General features: G+C 41.6%; 1 protein-coding gene across 3 annotated transcripts in view; it reads left to right on the top strand.

Moving 5' to 3' along the window:
* Positions 1-22,906, top strand: part of Myo61F (Myosin 61F) — a 366,041-nt gene that overhangs the window by 234,869 nt on the left and 108,266 nt on the right. Inside the window, exon 1 of one of the 3 annotated variants that reach the window (XM_067154696.2) lies at positions 3,274-3,363. The exons of the other annotated variants lie outside the window; for them this stretch is intronic. Coding sequence (XP_067010797.1) covers positions 3,341-3,363 — 23 coding nt within the window. The 5' untranslated portion in view covers positions 3,274-3,340. Of the gene's footprint in view, positions 1-3,273; positions 3,364-22,906 lie in introns of those variants that run through there. 3 annotated transcript variants of the gene reach the window in all.

Genomic DNA, 22,906 nt, shown 5'->3' on the forward strand with positions numbered 1-22,906 from the left:
AGGAGTGCAAGCTACGCCTCCAGTCAATTTGGTTTTCTGGGCCATTTAATTATCCCGACATTTTGTTTTCCTCATGTAAAGGCCCTGTAGGTTGGGTATTAAATACCCCTGTTTTTTGGTGTGCCTTGAGGGTAGTCTTAAGTGAAGGTTGTCGTAGCCTTTGATAGGCTTGTAATATTGAGAGCGGTTCTGCTCTTCTCTTTAACATTCCGTCATTAGGAGCAAGTGCTCCTTGTACTTAGGGGTTTTCTGCCCTGTAGCTCTGTGATTGTGAGCTGAGAGCTCGAGAGTTAATGAATTCGGGCCGTAGCCCAGTAAATTGTGTATCTGATGTAACTTGTTGTTATTTGCTGTCAAAATTCTATACTACCATTGTTAAGTTTTGAAAATATAACCTTGTTAAAATTTTAATTCATCTTTCATGCTTCGGTAGTTGAGACCTATTCCAGCCAGCACCTTCTTTCTCCTCTGCAAATCCACAAAACTCCGTAACAACAACAACAACAACAATAATAATAATAATAATAATAATAATAATAATAATAATAATAATAATGTTTGTTTTAGTTCCCACTGTCGACTTTTGACGGTTTTCAAAGGTGCCGAGGTGCCGGAATTTTGTCCCGAAGGAATTCTTTTATATATGCCGGTAAATCAACCGACAAGAGGCTGACGTATTTGAGCACCTTCAAGAACCACCGGAGTGAGCCGGGATTGGACCTGCCAAGTTGGGTTCAGAACGCCAGTGCCTTAACCGTCTGAGCCACTCAGCCCGGCGTATGGAAATGAAACGTGAACCATAACTATCTCAGAAAGAAAGAGAATAAAAGCCTTTGAAATGTGGTGTTAACACAAGAAAGCTGAAAGTGAGATGGACAGATCGAATCACGAAGAGGTATCATAACAAATGGGCGACATCTTAGGACACTCAGACTTGTTCGTTTTGAGGGAAGTGTGGGCGATAAGAATGGCAAGAGTAGATCAAGGCAAACAGATTGGAGTGTAGGCCTGTGTGCAATATAGTAGTTACGAAGAAATTAAAAGGTTAGCACAGGATACCGAGCGAGTTGGCCGTGCGGTTAGGGTCGCACAGCTGTGCGCTTGCATTTGGGAGATGGTGGGTTCGAATCCCGCTGTCGGCAGCCCTGAAGATGATTTTCCTTGGTTTCCCATTTTTACACCAGACAGATACTGGGGCTATATTTTAATTAAGGCCATGACCGCTTCCTTCCCACTTCTAGCCCTTTCCCATCGTCGTCATAAGACCTATCTGTGTCGGTTGCGACGTAAAGCAAATGGTTAGCACAGGATAGGGTGGCATGGAGTGCTACATCAAAGTAGTCTCGAAACAAATGACCCTAACAACAATAATAATTATGCTACTACTACGATGCCCATAGGGTTCCTAGCTGAGTCTCGCATATGCGAAGGCTGCTCTCTTTGGTCTGTTCTATCCAATCAATCAATCAATCAATCAATCAATCAATCAATCAATCAATATTGATCTGCATTTAGGGCAGTCGCCCAGGTGGCAGATTCCCTATCTGTTGCTTTCCTAGCTTTCTCCTAAATGATTTCAAAGAAAATGGAAATTTATTGAACGTCTCCCTTGGTAAGTTATTCCAGTCCCTAACTCCTCTTCCTATAAATGAATATTTGCCCCAGTTTGTCCTCTTGAATTCCAACTTTATCTTCATATTGTCATCTTTCCTACTTTTATAAACGCCACTCAAACTTATTCGTCTACTAATGTCATTCCACGCCATCTCTCCGCTGTCAGCTCGGAACATACCACTTAGTCGAGCAGCTCTTCTTCTTTCTCTCAGTTCTTCCCAACCCAAACTTTGCAACATTTTTGTAACGCTACTCTGTTGTCGGAAATCAGCCAGAACAAATCGAGCTACTTTTCTTTGGATTTTTTCCAGTTCTTGAATCGAGTAATCCTGGTGAGGGTCCCATACACTGGAACCATACTCTAATTGGGGTCTTACCAGAGACTTATATGCCCTCTCCTTTACATCCTTACTACAACCCCTAAACACTCTCATAACCATGTGCAGAGATCTGTACCCTTTATTTACAATCCCATTTATGTGATTACCCCAATGAAGATCTTTCCTTATATTAACACCTAGATACTTACAATGATCCCCAAAAGGAACTTTCACCCCATCAACGCAGTAATTAAAACTGAGAGGACTTTTCCTATTTGTGAAACTCACAACCTGACTTGTAACCCCGTTTATCAACATACCATTGCCTACTGTCCATCTCACAACAGTTTCCAGGTCACGTTGCAGTTGCTCACAATCTTGTAACTTATTTATCACTCTATAGAGAATAACATCATCCGCAAAAAGCCTTACCTCCGATTCCACTCCTTTACTCATATCATTTATATATATAAGAAAACATCCGATGTGCCGTGGTCAGCGCTTCTTGAAGGAGAGACATATCAAGAATGAAAGACTTTGAAAATAATCCACAGTTCTAGCCCTTCAGACAAGCAACTCAATGTTGAAAACATCCTAGGGATATGAGCTACGAAGTTTAGGTAAATAAAATATAACAAGGTATCGGAATATATGCTTCATTTATTCCTAAACATTATATAATCCTTTTCTTAATCATCGTTATCCGGTCGATTAGATTATCAGTTTACCTTTTCCTTCCACTGCAAGCGCTAATGTGAGTCAGTGCATTGTTGCACTTAACCCCTTATAACTACATTCGGTGTGGATATTTCTAAAAAAAAAAAAAATTAAAAAAAAATAAACGCCGGAGAGTATTGAACCAATGAACACATTACGGAAATAATTATGCAAATAAATAAATTTGCCAAGGATTTGAATAAAAAAGAAAACTATTAAAGAAACAAGCGATTTTTCCGAAACTGCACTTCGGTCGGAAGTGATTTTCGCAATTTTTCTTTTTTTAGTTTGACGGAGCTATCCAAGATTCGCAATTTGAAACCTTTCTGGGCCCTTTATCCCTTCAACTTTCGGCACAATTGAGGAAATTGTTTTATTTTACTTTGTCTAAGACATGTTTTCAACATTAAAAGAAGGGAAAGAAACTGAAGAAGCACACAGGAATTAGGGAATATACGTAATAGACGAAATGCAGCTGAGAAATTTTGTTTACCATTGGTACAGTTTCGACCTTTATTCACTGTTATCTTGGCTCAGTGTGGGATCTTTGATGGATTACATTCTAATCCTTCAAGAAATTACTATCTATAGCCAGATTTGCGAGGATGACTCTAGTCTTCAAAAAGAGGTCAAACAATATTTAGTTGTCTGTCATACGAGGGGTCGGAAGGAAGTGTTTGGTGTGCAGGATGGAATCAGCTAATCGGGAAAGGTAAAGTGAGATATCTCGGCGGCTTTGTTTGTTTGCTTGATTTTACTTGTACGTATGTATACCTATGGATGAAGGGAATAGAGCTCAATAGAGAAGACCTCATGGCATCTGTAATATTTTCAACGTCAGACTTGTTTACGCATTCTGAATGATTACAGAAGGCTTTAGCGGGCAGCTGTTGTTAAAATCTAAATTTTTCCGCTCTGTACAGAGAGGGCTTTGGTCTCCACGCTTTCTTTAACTATGATAACTGAAACATTTTCATTATGTACGAGAGGACCCGTGCTGCTTCGCAGCATTCGTTATAAATAGTTCAGATAACTCGTTTTGATTCAATTCTGACGTCATCATGCCGCCTGTTTGGTAAAAGTCTATCCATATATTTGCTTTTGTATCCTGCAGTTCTTGATGTAAAACTTGGCATTGTGTCGTAGAAAGCAATGGTATTTTTTAATCGCAGTTCTTCTGTATACAATGGCTGTCTTATGAGCTCATAGTTTAGTCTCGAAGGAGCGTTTTTTGCCAGGCAGAGAAGTTTTTTTGAAGATACTTCTAGTGTAGCTAGGTTATCCTTCGAGAGGTGTTCCCAGATAATGCCTAACGCTTATGTCATGATGGGGTCTGTTTGTACGTAGACTTTTCTTTTCTTTTAGCAGCATGTTGGGAACGCTCTGCCATCTGTTGAATGTATTTGAAAGCTGGGAAAGGTTAGAGAATCAAAGAGTATCTAGCAGGGAATAGTATTCTTCCGTGATCAGAGGAAATGTATAATCTCTAGCTTGACAGGTAGTAATCAAGTATGGCTGTATGCAGTGACATAATCAGATACAAAGAATATTAATGAAAGTCTTAGTCGCTTAGCAACCTGTTAAGTACAGAATGTATTGCGGGTTAGGGTAAGCCTTCGCCTGCAATTATTGGAATGATCATTTAATGATTTGATTTTATGATTAGTCAAAGTTCGTTGAACTTAGAGACCTATCAATGTCTGGTGATTCAAAGGCAGGTAATTCCGGAGAGAAAAAAAGAGAAATGAAGCAAATTGGTCCAGTAGAACGGATGGACAGATTTGCCAAAGCTGTTTTTACTAAACTACTATAATATATAGATTTTGAATACATTTCGTCGAAGATGGGTTTAGAGTACCTCCACTTTCGTACAGAAATTTTATTTTAACATAAATGTCTCTTATGGCTGGGGGTCGTCTGAAAAATAGCGATTAAAAATTTGACGCGGTATGGTATGAAGTATTTAATGAAATTACTTTTCCCAAACGGAAATTGAACACCATTTTTTAAAATTATTATTTGTTATTATCCCGGTTCACTTACATTTTCCTATGCTGAAAATTTGGCATGAATTCAAAATTTACACAAGTGAAACCTCATTTAGACTAAAATACTTTTCAGTTTTACGTTCGTCTTACTTATTTAGACAGGAGAAAGAAGTGAGGTAATAACTCTTGATTTTGCCGCGCGGGTGCGATCCTGGCTCAGTCCGGTGGCATTTGAAGGTTCTCAAATAAGTCACTCTCGTGTCGGTAGATTTACTGGCACGTAAAACAACTTCTGCGAGACTGAATTCCAGCACCTCAGCGTCTCCGAAAACCGTAAAATTAGTGGTTCGTAAACTCGATAACACTATTATTAATTCTTCATTTACGGAGGAAAATACGCTATTTCATCAGCACCTCTTAATAATAATAATAATAATAATAATAATAATAATAATAATAATAATAATAATAATCTTCTACTGCTCTTCCCAAATCGGTGGTGTCCAGGGTGCGAACTGAGTCGTACTTCTGGATTTGGCCCTGGTTTACGGTCGGATGTCCTTCCTGACACCAACCGTACATGGAGGGATGTAATCACTATTGCGCGTTTCTGCGGTGGTTGGTAGTGTAGTGTAGTGTAGTGTGTTGTCTGAATATGAAGGGGGCAGTGTTGGGGCAAACACAAACACCCAGACCCCGAGGCAGAAGTATTAATCAGACACGATTAAAATCCCCGACCAGACCTGGAATCGAACCCGGGATCCTCGGAACCCAAGGCCTCAACGCTGACCATTAAGCCAAGGTGTCGGACAGAATAATAATAATAATAATAATATAATAACAATAATAACATGGCCTTGTTTACCTCGTGCAAACACTTTGAATTGATGCCATTTAGGTTGCCTGTAAGTCACTTTCGAGTTCCATTTTACTCGACGATCTGTGGCCGACTTTTAATTAATTTAAGTCTATAAATTGTAATTAATTTTGCCAGGTAAACACAGAGTTTGTCCGTCTCTGTGGTGTAGTGGTTACTGTAATTAGCTGCCAACCCCGGAGGTTCGCGTTTCATTCCCAGCTCTGCCACGAAATTTGAAGCGTGGTACGAGGACTGGAACGGACTCCACTCAGCCTCGAGAGGACAACTGAGTAGAGGGAAGTTCGATTCCCACCTCAACCATCCTCGAAATTGTTTTCGGTGGTTTCCCACTCCTCCAGACAGATGCTGGGATGGAACCTAAATTAAGAACCACGACCGATTCCTTTCCTCTTCCTTGTCTATCCCTTCCAAACTCTCCATCCCCCCACAATGCCCTTGTTCAGCATGGCAGGTGAGACAGCCTTGGCAAGATATAGTTCTTGCAATTTTCTGGTTAACGCCTGGCACGCTTTTAAAGCCTAGCTGGCGGGCTATGTTTACATTCCTTGTCCGCGGTGTGCTAGGATTTCCCCAACTCGAGACACAGCGTTGTCAACTCTCCGTTTTAACTACTTTGCCTCTGAAACCGAGCAGCGACACTAGACAGAACTGCGTGAAAAGTTGTGCAACACTGGAGACCTCGCAAGCGAGCCGGTTCCAGGACCGGCACGCTTTTGAAGTATTCCACCTGGACTGTCACTGACAAAGCAAGCATGCTATTATTCAAGACTCATCTGCTATAAGTCACAGCAGAGGTGACTCTAGACCAGGGCCTCTCAGGGTGCATGCGTGTGGTACATGCACTGTGCACGGTGCAAGAGACGACTTGGCTTGGTTGACCAGAGTGCAGACCCCCCACTCCTCGATTTGGAGCAATAGCGCTTACTCTCTCTTTCCTCACGCCTGTCTCGCTCGCTCCGCCTGTCTCCCTCTGCCCCACTTGCGCCGTAGCGCTCCAAATCCAAGCTGACTCGAGCCGAGCATAGGCGAGTTGAGCCGAGCTTAGCCGAGTAACCCAGAGACGAAGCGTTGATCCGAGCCATGCCGAGCGGCAGCGATGCACAGTGCACGGAGCTCTTGCGCCTCTATCTGCACTTGTGAGATTTTGGGCGTTTGAGAGGCCCTGCTCTAGACAGACATAAGTCTGGTTACTTTGCGTGTGGTTGGGGGGGGGGTAATTGCTGAGCGTTTGAGTGCCCGCTCGTTAACGAGGAAATTGGGAGAACAATACCGACCTTCCTCTGCAGTTGTATCCCCGACCCAAAAGTCTCACGCTCCAGGACACTGCCCTTGAAGAGATGGAGGTGTGGGATCTCTCGCCGAGTCCGAGAGAAAAACAAACCCTGGAGGGTAAACAGATTAAGAAAAAGAAAAGAAAAAAAGAAACGCGAAATGTTCCACCAGAGATCTTTTACATGCTGATATCGTACGACATGGAGTGTCGAATGGACTATACATTGAGATATAATCACATTCAGCGTTTACCCAACAAAATGAACTGGAACTCCGTCTTGCTTCTGATAAACTCACTTGAATTTGAGACACAGACAGCCTATAAATGGCGTCAAAACAAAAGGTTTGCAAAACCGTAGCCGTGTGTGGTCGTAGTAGTGTTGGAATTGAGAGGAGTTGTCGTAGCCCAGAGATAAGTGTTGAGTAGTTCACTGTGTAGAGCAGTCACGTGAGTTGATTGTTCAAGTTATCGGTCTTGTCTGGAGTCGAGTCAAATGACCATCCGTCCTCTTATTGTCTTCTTCGATTTGGTTCGACACCCTGGCTGAACATAGTGTGTTGTGGCCTTCTGTTCAGAGGACCGTGTGTTCGATTCCTGCCCGGGTTAATTCCCCTTACTCGAAGACTGTGTGTTTAGGTTCATATACAGGTCTGTTTTGTTGACTATAACTATAACAAAACCCGACTTCTGTTCGCTGGGCTCGACTCCAGACAAGACCAGTAACTCGCACAGTCAACTCACGCGACTGCTCCACACAGTGAACTACTACTCAACACATCTCTGGACTACGACAACTCTCGACTCCAACAATACTTCGATGGCTCTCACGACATTCAGTCATGTTTGCGGCGAGCCTGCTTTCATATACCTGCGTATAAAATTCTGGTATCTTCGCGTTGCGTCCGGAATAGAAACATTCTAGTTTAGACTTGCAGAAAATTCGTGGAGACACCCGACGTAAAGCGCAATAGAAGCAGACTCGTCACATGCCCTCAGGCTCTCCGGGCACTTACCAGCCCGACTCACTCGTACCTTTCAGGAAATACCGGACGGCTGGTTTCCAGACGGCTGGTGGTCGCGTGAGCTCCTGGGATTATTATTGTTATTATTATTATTATTATTATTATTATTATTATTATTATTATTATTATTATTATTATTATTATTATTACCGTAACCTCCAACACGCCCTATCAATCACATCGAAGACTCTCTCCGATACTGACAGTCAATCATAATCAAGGTCTTGTTCTACAGCTGGGCTTCAATTGCTTTGACCCAATCTTGTCATTGTTTCGGCTCTCGAAAGTGAAATTTTATGTAAGTTGCCTGCCTGTCTCCACTATCCGATGACGTCATCTCTCCAGTTCAAGTGGGATCTACAAAGAATAATTACTGCATATGTAGGTGTTTATCACTAGTGAGATGAGAATGTTATAACAATGATATCTCGTGGAATTCAACCTGTAATCCCCAGGTGATCTTATCTCTGACTCTGGAATCTGCTGGTAACTTTATGGAGGCATAGTTCATGTTTTGTAATTTTCTTAAAATGTGTATTAATTTTCAGCTCCCAGGATCGTAAGTTGTTGGCATTTGCATTGCGAGTTCAGAACTGCTCGTGAAATATCCTGGGCATAAGACAGAACTGGAAAAGGACGTCAGAAACAGATATTCGCCTCACCCCTGCCGACGAAGAATACACCCACGGTATCCCCTGCCTGTCGTAAGAGGTGACCTTGGCGCGGATATGGATTGCGGCTTGATATCATGTGTTGGACCTCTTGTGGATGGGAGGGGCTGAATACATTCACAGGTAATCCCTGCCTGCCGTAAAAGGCGACTCAAAGGGTCATGTGGCCATGGTCCCCTATTTATTTTTTATTGTTTTTTGGGGTTAGTTGTAGAGCGATTCAAAATTCTTGATGCACGTGTTGCTCGGAGATGGGCCTCTTACGTGTGAAATTACGTCCGAAAACCCGCGCAGTGACCACCCAGGGATGGCGGGTGGGAGCGTCAGGTACCCTTGCAGTAGTATCCGCCTGACAACACAGGTCCCCGCACAGCCGAATGACGGAAGGACATATTATTATTTATTATTTTTTTCTCTATATTTAGTGGTCTGTACACGCTATGACATACGTGAAATTGGGGGTGATTGGAGGAAGGGAGTCCTAGTGCTCATTGCCTCAGTCGTCCCGTATTAGGCATCGTCCAACATCGGAACCCGGGCAATACCGGCTACGATCAGGTGGGTATTGCCTTGGCTGCTTGGTTCGGCTACAGAGACCCCTGATCGGAGTGGGTTGTGGGTGGCATTCGGGGAGTAGACTTCGGGCATGGCTTCGAAACGTCTTCGACCTGCCCAAGGTGGTCCCCCACCGAAGTCTTGTCATTTTTTGCCCCCTGGGAACACGCGCAGCGTGAAGGAATGGGATCCAGCTTCCCTCGGTTTCTGGTTGCTACCTGAACTGATGGGAGTGACTTCAAGCTGGTGAAGTCTGTTTTGTTTAGCAGGCACATAGGTGTCTGCGGTGAACTGGAAGATCTGAAGAAAGTGCGTAATGGTAGTTTGTTGCAGAAGACGCACACTGCCGTGCAAGCTGATCTGTTGCTCAGGTGCGATCACTTTGGCTACATCCCCGTTAAAGTGGAAGGGCACAAAACCTTGAAACTGGTTCATGGAGTTATCTTCCACCGTGATCTCATCTTGAACACTGACGATGAGTTGATGGAAGACATGTAGCATCGTGGCCTGACACACGTCCGGCGCATTACGGGCAAAGTCAACGGCGAGGACGTTGCCACGGGTGCGTTTATTGTCTCCTTCAAATTGTCATTGTTGCCAGAAAAAGTCAAGGTAACAACATATCGCTGCGATGTGAGGCCGTACATCCCGCCTCCCATGCGCTGCTATCAATGCCAGAGGTTCAGGCACATAGTATCTCGTTGCTTGAATCAGTCTGTATGGGGTACATTTGGCAAAGGAGCTCACGACGCGGAGGATGCAGATGTTGATATTGATAGTGTTTAGGTTTAAGAGCAATTTGTCGCTCAAAACCTAACACTCTCTTTTAGTCCACACTATGGCACTGTTACAGTGGAATTGTAACGGTTATGACAGGCAACTTGCTGAGCTGCGCCAGCTCATTAGTGAATTCGCGGCAAGTATAGTCTGTATTCAGGAGACAAATTTCAGGCCAGGTCATCATACGGTCTTGAGAAATTTCAGACTATATTCGACAGAACGATATTGTGCTCAGCGGGCGTGATGATGTCACTGATCTTATAGATCAGCTTCCACCTCCCTTCCTCTTACTGCGGCTCTGAGGCGCCTTGTCCCAGGGGAAGAGAGCTGGAAACATTAGTAACAGAGCTGTATTTCTGTATTTTGAACACATGGGAATCAACGCACTTCAATATACGTTACGGCACATATTCCCTTTATTTTCAGACAACCAGGTCTGGTCCTTCCGTGGTTAATACGACGACCTGTTATAGTCCTGGATCTGCACACTGCCCCGAAGGAAAACACGGACCTTTCGATTTATTAGGGGCTCATCCTGTCCGTTGTTGGCCGCATCACCTGGGGATGACACGGCAGGTGCTCGACAACGATATGTTTCTTTTTGTTCTCCTGGAAACCTGTAGTGTGTATACAGCAGAGCTTTATGCTATCTGTGAAGCTCTGCGGTACGCACCGTCCGATGAGCGCCGACACTTTCTGCTGTGTACTGGCTCCTTGAGCTCGCTACAGTCTACTGATACCTGTTTTCCTCGGCACCCTCTGGTGCAGCGGATCCAGGACCTGCTGGCCTGGTGTTCGAATGCCGACACCAGCACCACGTTTGTGTGGCTCCCAAACCACATGGGTGTAGAGGGAAATGAGTTAGCAGGTAAGGCTGTCAAGGAGGCATTTGCATTGCCCTCGTTGCCTTACAAGTTTCCAACAAGTGATATTCGCTCTCAGATGAGACATTTGGTTGCCACTCCACTTCCAAATAAGCTGAGAGCGATAAAAGGTACAACGAAGGTATGGAGGACTTCCCTTCGGGCTTCTCGGAGGGAAGCAGTGGTATTATGTCGTCTTCGGATCGGCCACGGTAAAATAACACACTCCTATTTACTGAAAGGAGAATCCCCTCCGGTGTGTACTTGCGGCGATCATCTTACCGTGGTACACATCCTTACTAAGTGCGTGGACCTGGTCGACCTGCGGCGTAGTCTAAAACTCCCACTGATTTTTAAACTCTCAATAATTTTTCGTCATCATTTGTTTTTAAATTCTAGTCAGTGAATACATTTTAAAATTTTAATTATCATATAATGTCGTCCGCCTTGTACCATTAGGGGCCGATGACCTAGATGTTAGGGCCCCTTTAAACAGCAAGCAGCATCATCACCTGGGGATGCACGGCAGGTGCTCGAAAGCTTATTTTTATGTCTATAATGTCGTGTTCATTAACAAAGGACTGGAGGAGGTTAAAGTTATATCGCGTTGGCAGCGACTAGTTCGGAAATGAACGCCGGGAAAACCAAAAATGTTCACTCCTTCGTTAGTGAAGACCTCGAGCTGGTAAAAACTATCGTATATTTGAGGAATTTAAATATCACATCGACGGAGACTAGTTTGGAAATAAATATTGAGAAAAACCGTAAAATTGGTCACTAGTCCATGGTCGATGAATACATGCACTTCAAACTGCCAAAGTGCAGACATTCCCTAAGTTTAGGATTGGGTTGGAGTGCGTTCAGAAAACTCAGATTCGTCCTAATCACCAAGGATGCACCAGTTTGCCTGAAGAACAGGGCAGGTAATGCCTGGTAACTACGACTCTGACAAAAGCTTACGCTCACAGCACGCTTAGAGATTTGTCGCGAGATTTGCCAGGTTTCCTGAGATCCTCTATAATGTTACTAATTAAAAATAAAACAATTTCACTCGATATTTATTCTGAAAAAGGAACGAGAGACTGTATTCAAGAGCTTAAACATATTTATTTTACAGGGTATTCGTTGGCTTACGCTTAAGATTTGAATTGTTAATGAGAAACTGAAGCTACTTGTTTCCAGTGATGCAAAGAAGTCATTCGGCTGAATTACAGGCCATGGCCGCTACCTTCCCAATCCTTGTTTTCTCCACCCTTGCGTCGCCGAAATCCTTCGATGTGTTAGTGCGACAATAAACCACTAGTAAAAATAAATAGTCCGTCTCTGTGGTGTAGTGGTTAGTGTGATTAGCTGCCATCCCCGGAGGCCCGGGTTCGATTCCTGGCTCTGCCACGAAATATGAAAAGTCGTACGAGGGCTGGAACGGAGTCCACTCAGCCTCAGGAGGTCAACTGAGTACAGGTGGGTTCGATTTCCATCTCAGCCATCCTGGAAGTGGTTTTCCATGGCTTCTCACTTCTCCACGCAAATGCCGGGATGGTACCTAACGTAAGCCCACGGCCGCTTCCTTCCCTTTTCCTTGTATATCCCTTCAATTTTCCCATCCCCATGCAAGGCCCCTGTTCAGCATAGCAGGTGAGGCCGCCTGGGCGAGCTACTGGTCATTCTCCCCAGTTGTATCCCCCGACCCAGTCTGAAGCTCCAGAACACTGCCCTTGAGGTAGTAGAGGTGGGATCCCTCGCTGAGTGTGAGGGAAAAACCGACCCAGGAGGGTAAACGAATTAAGAAAGAAAGAAAGAAAGAAAGAAAGAAAGAAAGAAAGAAAGAAAGAAAGAAATAATAAATAAATAAATAAATAAATAAATAAATAAATAAATAAATAACTCAGCTGCCGAGCAGCAGAACTTCTGATGTGGCAGCTTGCCTTCATATGCTGATGTTCCGATTGTGCTGTATAGCAACGGAAGTGGAATTCTGCTGATCGGTGTCCCTCGAATTATTAACTCATTTTGACATAAATGTATCTTTGAGATGGAGGTCATTGGAAAAGGTGTGTATTTAAATAGTGTCGTCACATGTTACCTAGCAACAGTACCTTGAGAGCTATACAGGCCGTGGATCTGTATGCCATAGCTATCCATCAGTATAGTAATCGCCGCGTAAGGAAATACCCCAGAAAGTAAATATCGCCGCCCGATGCTCTTCTTTTCTCTTTTTTGTAATGGCTGATCACTGCTGCCAACCTGCCTGGTTACATATTAAAATCACCAGACATAACCATAACAAACTAACCTCAATGTAAACACCGATAATGAATGTGTCCCTACCCTAGTAAATGCTAAAAGTTAAGATGAAATAAATCAAGATATTCATAATTAAGTCGGTTTCCACGCTCAATGAGGAATTAAGGAAATAAACACACTTTCTCACTCAAATTAATGTTACATGTATCTGTCTTTATTTTGATATACAGTAGGCGTATTAACCATATTCTTGAAAAGAGGGGCGTGTTAAACGATACAATTTATTTAATAAATCTTTGCAGTGTGATTTTCGAAAGTTCCAGACATCCAATGACTTCCCTTTCTTTTGCGCGAACATTTCCTTCTCTCTTCAATACCGGTAACCAGTAAGGAGAGAGATTACTGGGCATATTTTCAGCCTGCAGGCTGGTTATATCTTCAAGCTTACCCGGAAACATATAGGAATACTAATGTGCCAAGCTCCGTGAACGGAAATTAGGTCAGCTTTCAAGTTCACTGCGGATTTGAAAATAATAATGTAATAAGTTCTACTGCCAAAAAATTTCGTCCCGCAAGAGTTATTTCATGTACCGGTAGATCTAGACATGACACTGGCGTATTTGAGCACTTTCAAATACCGCCGGACTCGAACCCACCATATAAGAACACTAATGTGCCAAGCTACGTGAACGGAAATTAGGTCAGCTTTCAAGCTCACTGCAGAATTGAATATTACTTCTACTATCTACTTCTATCGTTTTCATATACGCCGAGGTGCCAGTATTTCGTCCCGCAAGAGTTCTTTATGTACCGGTAGATCTAGACATGAGGCTGGCGTATTTGAGCACTTTCAAATACCGCCTAACTCGAATCCGCCAACCTGAGCTAGTCATACATTCTCTCCTTCACTTGCTTAAATTAATTTTAAAAAATCCTGCCTTTATTCTGATGTACGCATTACTATAACTGCATTCTTAAAGGAAGGGGGGTCGTCGCCATAAGACCTAGCTGTGTCGGAGCGACGTAAAGCAAAAAAAAAAAAAAAAAAAAAAAGGAAGGGGGGAGGGAATATAGATTGTATAATTCATTGCGATTTCTGCAAGTTCAAGGACTTACCACATAAGACATATCTGTCCTTCCTTTCAATAATAATGCTAACAGCTTTACATCCCACTAAGTACTTTTACGGCATTTGAAAAATATTTTCAGCTTACAAGTTGGTGTATCTCAAGCTTACAACATTACATAAACCAATGTACAGGAGCACTATGAGTCAAACAACATTACCAGATTTTTACATATACATTGCCTTAAATCACATGAAGACAGGTTGTGAGGCAAGAATGGGATAGGAGAGAGGGCTAAGATTTCAAACGTTTAAAATGTACATAAGCGTACAGACACAGCACTAGCCTGAAATGAAAATGACGGGCGAAAAAAAACTTCAGACCTGCCGAGTGTGGGGTTCAAATCCATCACCATCTCCTGATACCAAGCTCACAGCAATGTGATCAAACTGCACAGCCAGTTCACTCAGTTTCCTATGACGCGTAATAGGCCTACCACATGGGCGACCCACTTACCTGTATATGGATCTTCAGTTCTTCAATTATACATGTATGCAAAAACATTATGCACCTTAGTAAAAGGTACTTCCCTAGTTGGTTCTCTGATTGGTGCACGTATAACAAATATGTTTGGGAAGAAATACTTTTATTTTATATTTATTTATATCATAAAGAAGTAATGTTGTCATAGCAAAAGGAATATGCAACGAAAAAATGAATCCAAAGAGATAAACATTATTTACTGTATTAAATATTAGTTTATTTACATGTTAAGCGATATGTAGCAGTAATAATAACAACAAACATGTGCAATATGGAAAAAGGAAATAAATACAAGTAAATATAAATATAATTTACAACATTTAGAGCCATTCCATGGTCACTGAATTACAAAGCAGGGGTATGAATAAACAAACATAATAAACATGAATACTAATATTTAAAAAGCAAAAAGCAAAGTCATCTCCGTACAAACCATGAAAGCCATTGGAAGGGTGGAAGGTGAAGGCTTCCACTATCCATAACGTTGGCACTTGGTGGAGTGGAGTGGTTAGCTCTACGCATGCCGCCCTTGCCCCCCAGTAGTTAACCTGGTACTCGTTTATCATACGCAAAACATTCCTTCCAAATTACATTAAACCCCTGTCACTCATTATTATTATTATTAAATTGCAAATGGGAAATATCCCGGTGGCAACGGTCACTTACAGTAATGTAATAATAAAGTAAAGTTAACATAATTACCCAACAACAACAAACAAAAAAACAAACAAACAAGCAAAGAACAAGAGTACAAGAAGCAGATATATGGAAGGAAAATATTGCAAGCATTACTGCTAGTTTAATATTCTAAATCGAGCAACATCATATACAAATTCTCACACAACTTAAGTATTTATAGTGCTTAACAATATGGCTTACAATATTATAGGTTTACCTTACTACTAGCTTACCATTATAAGTGATAATAAAGTGAAGTTAAACCGTAATTACCCTACAACAACAACATTACAACAAGCAAGAAATACTAGTAATTTAACTTTCTAAATCCAGTGTCATTATATACATATTCGCACACAACTTAAGTATTTCCAGTACTTAACACTACAAATTACAATACTACAGACTGAACTTGCTACTAGCTTAACACTACAAGTGATGATAAAGTTAAAACCTACTACCCAACAACTACAACAACTCAAGTATCGGTACAAAAAGGAATTCCATAAAAAATATTACAAGAAATACTACTAGTCGTTTTAAATCCAGCATCATGTACAGTTTCACACACAATTTAATTATTTCCACTATGGCTTACAAAACTATAGATTGAGCTTACTACTAGCTTAACGTTACAAGTGATAAAAAATAAAGTTAAAAACATTATTAATTAACCAAGAACAACAACAATTACAAAAACATGAGTACAGCAAGCAATTTCCTGGAAAGAGAATACCACAAGTAAAAACCTCCCAGTTTCACAATCGAATCCAAGCAGAAAATCACAAATTCAGTGCCCATAATTTACAACTTTTACTTTTCACTTTACACAAACACTAATGGTCTTCTTAAATGACTTGATACCAGAAGGGAATCTATCAAAGACTGCTGCAGGTAATTTATTCCAATCTCTTACGATCCTGTTGACGAAGGAAAACTTGCCCACATCCGTATGCTGGTTTTTATGCTTATGATAATTTCTCGATAAGTATGAGGGAGGTTCCAAATTATTCCTAATACAACTCCAAGCAGCCCTTTCCGTATAGCTCTTATAAAGACCACACAGGCGAGCTCTAGTTCTTCTAGATTCAAGACTTTCTCAATTAATGGTATTCCTCCTATTCCCAGTTACGAAACGCATCGCTCTTCTTTGAACTTTCTCTAGGGAATTTATTAAACCCATCCTGTACGCATCCCAGCATGCAGATCCATATTCGAGAATGGGCCTTACGAAGCATTTATAAGGTTTATTTAAACCTACTAGGGTGGTGAACACATAAATAAGAATTCCAATGAAAGTATTTTCCTTCTGGACCTTCATGTCAGATTTTTTTAAACAAATTTTTTTCACTATAATATGATTTATCTATAGAGCGAAACCGCTATGCAGTGTGCGTCTCATAGCTATCGAGATGGAATTGGTAATGTACTATGTATCTGTAGAGCCTATATACAAGACTTTTTACAATTACCTCTAAAGTGACATTTCAGCTGTGTGACAACGCTAAAAAGACTATGGACTTTGAGATTGGCATTCCTGAAGAGGGTTTTCTGCACTTTCCCATTTTCACACATTGATTCAAGAGTCTGTATTCTTCCGAAAACCACTGATAGGGACAGGTTTAGTTGTGATCCACCGAAAACAAATTATAATGACCGGTTAGGTTGTGATCCACCGAAAACCACTGATTGTCACAGGGTTAGGTTAGGTTCGACAGGAATTGTACTCGAGCGACTGTTGTCATTGAAAGCACTGCCGTGACGACTGAAGGCAATAAAAATAAAACTGAATCCATTGATCTACAAAGTTTTCATTCAGTAGATACGCTAGGAACTGGCGAACCAACACCGTACCAGTACATACAAAGTTTACAGGAATCAACAAAACAGGATATTAATTCGTGGTACTCACTGTTCTTTAAAGAGAAGAAATATCCAGTCAACAATAGCTGCAGTGAACGTGGTTTTTCACTATAATTGTCCGGCCCCATGGTTAAATGGTTAGCGTGCTGGCCTTTGGTCACAGGATGCGGGTTTGATTCCCGACAGGGTCACGAATTTGAACCACCGTTGGTTAATATCTCTGGCACGGGGGCTGGGTGTATGTCGTCTTCATCAACATTTCACTATTATTGTGTAAAATAGAAACTTACTAGTTTTGACAAGTACAGTATGTTCAACAGCGACTCATGAATGATGACGGGCAGGATGTCCAACCTCACTAATCTATGTTGACGATGTATTTCATGGTAAAGACAGCTGCCTCTGTGGATCAGTGGTAGAGTGACGGCTTCCGGATCCCAAGATAGCGGGTTCAAACCCGGCAGAGGTAGTCGGATTTTTGAAGGGCGGAAAAAAGTCCATTCGACACTCCATGCCGTACGATATCGGCATGTAAAAGATCTCTGGCGACACATTTGGTGTTTACCTGACAAAATTAATTAAATCTCAGCCAGAGACGCCCAAGAGAGTTTCGGTATACTCGGTCTGCCATCTAGTGGGCCTAGAATAAAACGGAACGTCAAAATTGACAAGCAGACAGCCAGATGGCGTCAACTTGAAATGTCTACACACGGTAACTGAGGCCATACGATTATTATTATTATTATTATTATTATTATTATTATTATTATTATTATTATGGTAAAGACGAATTACTTTGCAATGCTATCTGTCTTAATGGTAATGTACTATGTACCTGTACTAATGTTGGCTACTGAGTGCATGATTCGAAGCAGGTATCGATTCATTCAAGTGTCCGAGTGAATCGATTCACGGGAACGGCAAGCTCACGGCACACAAATCATGCACAATCACGGCTCAGTGAGCCACATGACACACACGGCTCCTTATCGGCATAATGGACACTGGCGGGGAGCCGAGCTTCCGTTGCAGCGAGACACAGTGAATCATGGCACACTGAAAGAATCGTGCGTAGTCACGGATCAGTGAGACACAACACACACACGGCTCATTATCGGTACACTGGACATTGGCGGGGAGCCAAACTTCCTCTGAAGCAATACATAGAGTCATGGTACACTGGAAAAATCATATGCTACAATGGACTCTCGAGCTCAGCTCATTTGAAAATAATACCCACTCGCATTCACTGTCCTCTTCTTACAGGAAGTTTTAAATAATAGATGGATTTATTTGCAGTGTTAAAAAGATAGTCAGAACATAATTCCAAAGTACCTAGCTTGTAAGTAGGTAGGCAATTAGGTTATTCTAATTACCGTATTAGTTTAATCAATCAGTATTTTTATAACTAGTTGACGTTCGACAATTACTTAAACTCAGCTCTCTAGCCTCCACGCCTGTCTGAATGGCTCAGACGGATGAGGCGCTGGCCTTCTGAACCCAACTTGGCAGGGCCGAGCTCAGTGCGATGGCATTTGAAGGTGCTCAGCCTCGTGTCAGTAGATTTACTAGCACATAAGAGCTCCTGCAGGACTAAATTCCAGCACGTCGACATCTCAAAAAAACCATAAGTTGTTAGTGGGACATAAAGCCAATAACATTATTATTTAGCCTACCCTATGACTATGAGTTATGCTCATGACCACTCGAAATTGTCTCAGTTTGTATGTCGCATCATTGCACAATGCTTCAATAATCAAATCACCAGGTTACCGGTATACGTGGACAGTGAGTATGTAAGTAGACTGATGCAATAGCTTAAATAAATTATGTTTAATCAGAAAACCAGTGGGCTACTGTCCATCTCGTGTAGCCTATACAAAATATGACGATTAAAAAAAAGCCTCTGCCGATAGAAAAAGACATTTTAAAGATGACCCAGTTAGTTGGCCGACTCGACAATCTTCTTCTCAGTGTGTTTCACTTCATTTCTCCACATCTCTGCTGTCACCTGTAGAATATATTGAAGTATCACAACCTGACAAGTATATTATCAACTCCACTTGCCTCCATTTCCACTTGGCCTACCTGATCAAGAGATTCTTTCCACACAGCTGTAGCTCTGTCCAATCCATGACCAGGTCTTGAAGCCACTGTTTTGTTATACTGTTTTGCCACAGACCATGCAAATTCGATGGCATTGAAAAATGAGTGGTACGGAGGAAATCGTAGGACAGTATGGCCTTCACTGTGCAGCATCTCGTCAACAATGTACCTGGTTTTAAAGAAACAGAGAAATATTATTATGCATACATGAAAGTCAACAACATGAATATAAACAACATTATCTAAACTTATGTTTAGGTGCTTCTGTACCTCTTTAAGTGACTTCGATTCATATTACACAACCTTTGCAGCTCATCTTTTGTAGCATAATCTTGATTTCTCTTCAAGTTTGTAGCATCAAATCAGCACCTGTAAGAATTTTAAGTTTTAGTTTGAAGTTATTTCTTCTAAAAAAAAGTATTCCCTAAAAATATGAGATCCTCTTCAAGGATAGGCCTATTAATTGATAAAAAATGTGATTTCTGTTGAATGATACAAAAAGATGTCTGATTTTAAGTGAAACCAACTACTGTGTAGCAAAGTCACCTGATGATGAAGTCAATGAATTACTACTTACACTACTTTATCCTAACATCTCTCATGAATGTATTTCCATTAGTAGGCCTATATCTGGATTAGAAGTCCACGATCACTTGCATTAAAGATATAAGTATAAACACCCATTTCAATACCTTACAACAAATGTAATTGCTGCGAACACTGAACCTATATCAGGCAGTAAGATATAAGAAGCTTGGAAGGTGTTCAACAGTCAGGTATCAAGCACCGATTCAGGTGGAGATTGTCGAATGCAGAATAAACATAATAAATAGGCCTGCAATACAAGTAATTTACTGATACAAATATCCAGTAATATTATATGAAAATACACTGGGGAAGTTTTGATTGAAGTACCTCTCTAAGGTTAATCATTGGCCTAAAGTGAATACCTGCAAGTCTTTTTAATAACGAAGAGATCCCTTCACAGTGGAGAAGTCACAATCAAAAACCACGTACAGAACCCAATGAGCGGTAAGTTATAATGCCACTACCGATCTCGTGCCAGTCAATTTCAATCAATCGGGCACCACTGATCTGCACTTAGATCAGTCGCCCAGGTGGAAGATGTAGTTTCAGGGATAGGCCTAGTCTTTTCTTCAATAATTGGAAAGAATTTGGAAATTTATTGAACATCTCCCTTGGTAAATTACTCCAATCCCTAACTCCCTTCTTAAAAAAAACAAAAATATTTGCCCCACTTTTCATCCTCAACTTTATAATTGTACTATGATCTTACCTACTTTTAAAATACCACTGAAACGTATTCGTCTACCAATGTCATTCCACACCACCTCTCCACCGACAGCTCGGAACACACCACTTAGTCCAGCCACTCGTCTCCTTTCACCCAAGTCTTCCCAGCCCAAACTCGACAAAATTTTTGTAACGCTACTCTTTTGTCAGAAATCACCCACAACAAATCGTGCTTCTTTCTTTTGAACTTTTCCAGTTCTCAAATCAAGTAATCCTAGTGAGGGTCTCATACACAGGAACTGTACTCAAGTTGGGGTTTTATCCCCCTTTACATCCGTACTACAAACCCTAAATACCCTCATAACTATGAAAAGAGAGATCACCTCACTATAATAAATTGAAGTAAAATAAAGTAAGAACATACCAGGTACAAAGCCATCTTTCTTTCCAGCATTAACAATAACCAGTCTTCCTCCCTCAGACACAGGTCGACGAATTACTCCTTGAACATCATGTCCAGATTTGTGTGGTTTCTTCCAGGAGTATGTGGGCGACCCTGAAAGAGAAATGCACATTTGAAACCAAAGACACCTGATGAAGATAAATTATTCTAAGATTTTTAAATAAAATATAACATATATATTCACCACTACCCTGTAAGAATACACACACAGAAATATATTACATACACATACACCGTACGTCAACAGGAATACACAAAGGTTAAGTCTACAAACCGTATCGAAGTCGACACAAGACATGGTATAGGCCTACATGATTAGGTTAGGTTAGGTTCACAATGAAATACTGCTCCATTTGAACTGATTGTCATTATGTCAGAAACTTATAGAAACAAGATAAAAACGAACACTTACCCCAGTTAATAATGAAACTCTTGCCATTAGCTTCGTATCACTGCGACTAATACCTTCTTCGTCGTAGTTCGTGTTTCAATTGCTCGTAGCAATGTACAAGCATTTCTTGACCTGATGTTTGTAAAGGACGTAACCTTGCTTTCATTTTCGGAGGAGTTCTTGCAGATTTTTCTTCCTTCTTAGACATCCCAATCGAATTCTGTTCGTATAAGTATGGGACGAAATAGGAACGTAATTAATAAAACGTAATTAATAAAATGTTGTGCTCATCATTTCACACAAACTATGTTATTAAATGCATTATCCGAACATGCCACAATTCTACTTACCTGGTATTAGCCAAATAGATATACAATCCCACAGAAAAAGAAAATATTCTTTAAATATTCTCGCAAATGTATCATTAGTGACTTTAATACCAATGCGGTGGCAACACGCGATTCACGCTAGAACAGTGATTGAACGTTGCCAACGTGCCAGATTAACGGTAAATGTAAGACGTCATATCGGCAAGTAGGGTCCCTAAACTGTATGGTTACCGACACTGAAAAAGACCCAACAGCAAGAAAAGTTACTATAAATCAATACTTTAATATTACAGGGGAGAAAGGGTAAGGTTGCACCCTTAGGGTACGTCCTTACACGGGGACGACTATACTTCATATCACAGCTTGCACGGTTGCTAGGTAATATCGCGTCACAGATTTTATTGGAAGATAGAGGAAACAGGAGTAATTAGAACATTATCATATAAATACCATATGTAAAGCAAAGCAAAGGAGTGGAAGGTAAAGTCTTCCACCATTGTTAACCTCGGCACGTGATGGGCTAGTGTGGTTAGCTCTGCGCCCGGCCAACTTTGCCCCCAGGAATTAACCTGGTACTCATTTTTGGTGTAGGCTGAGTGAACTTCAGGGCCATATGCAACTCCGGAAGTGGAAATCTCGTTTCTTAAATTTTACGACTTCCTGACAGGGATTCGAACCCACGTCCTTCCGGGCAAACCGAGCACGCCTTTACCGCCTCGGCCAGGCAGCCCCCCCAAAATACCATGTGTAGGAAAATAAAATACAAAATTGATAGGGAATCACATCTTAAGGTTGTTCAGAATCTGTTTCACACATCATTGGTTAATATTAATTGTTATGGAATTTATAACTATTCATATTCTAGCACGATAATGTTCTAATTACCCCTGGTTCCCCTATATTTATGATCATTTGATTTTCGCAGTCCGCCTCTGTGGTGAAGTGGTTAGCGTGATTAGCTGCCACCCCCGGAGGCCCGGGTTCGATTCCCGGCTCTGCCACGAAATTTGAAAAGTGGTACGAGGGCTGGAACGGGGTCCACTCAGCCTCGGGAGGTCAACTGAGTAGAGGTGGGTTCGATTCCCACCTCAGCCATCTTCGAAGTGGTTTTCCGTGGTTTCCCACTTCACCTCCAGGTGAATGCCGGGATGGTACCTAACTTAAGGCCACGGCCGCTTCCTTCCCTCATCCTTGCCTATCCCTTCCAATCTTCCCCTCCCCCTACAAGGCCCCTGTTCACCATAGCAGGTGAGGCCGCCTGGGCGAGGTACTGGACATACTCCCT

The sequence above is a fragment of the Anabrus simplex genome, chromosome 10, assembly GCF_040414725.1.
Source record: "Anabrus simplex isolate iqAnaSimp1 chromosome 10, ASM4041472v1, whole genome shotgun sequence".
Classification (NCBI taxonomy): domain Eukaryota; kingdom Metazoa; phylum Arthropoda; class Insecta; order Orthoptera; family Tettigoniidae; genus Anabrus; species Anabrus simplex.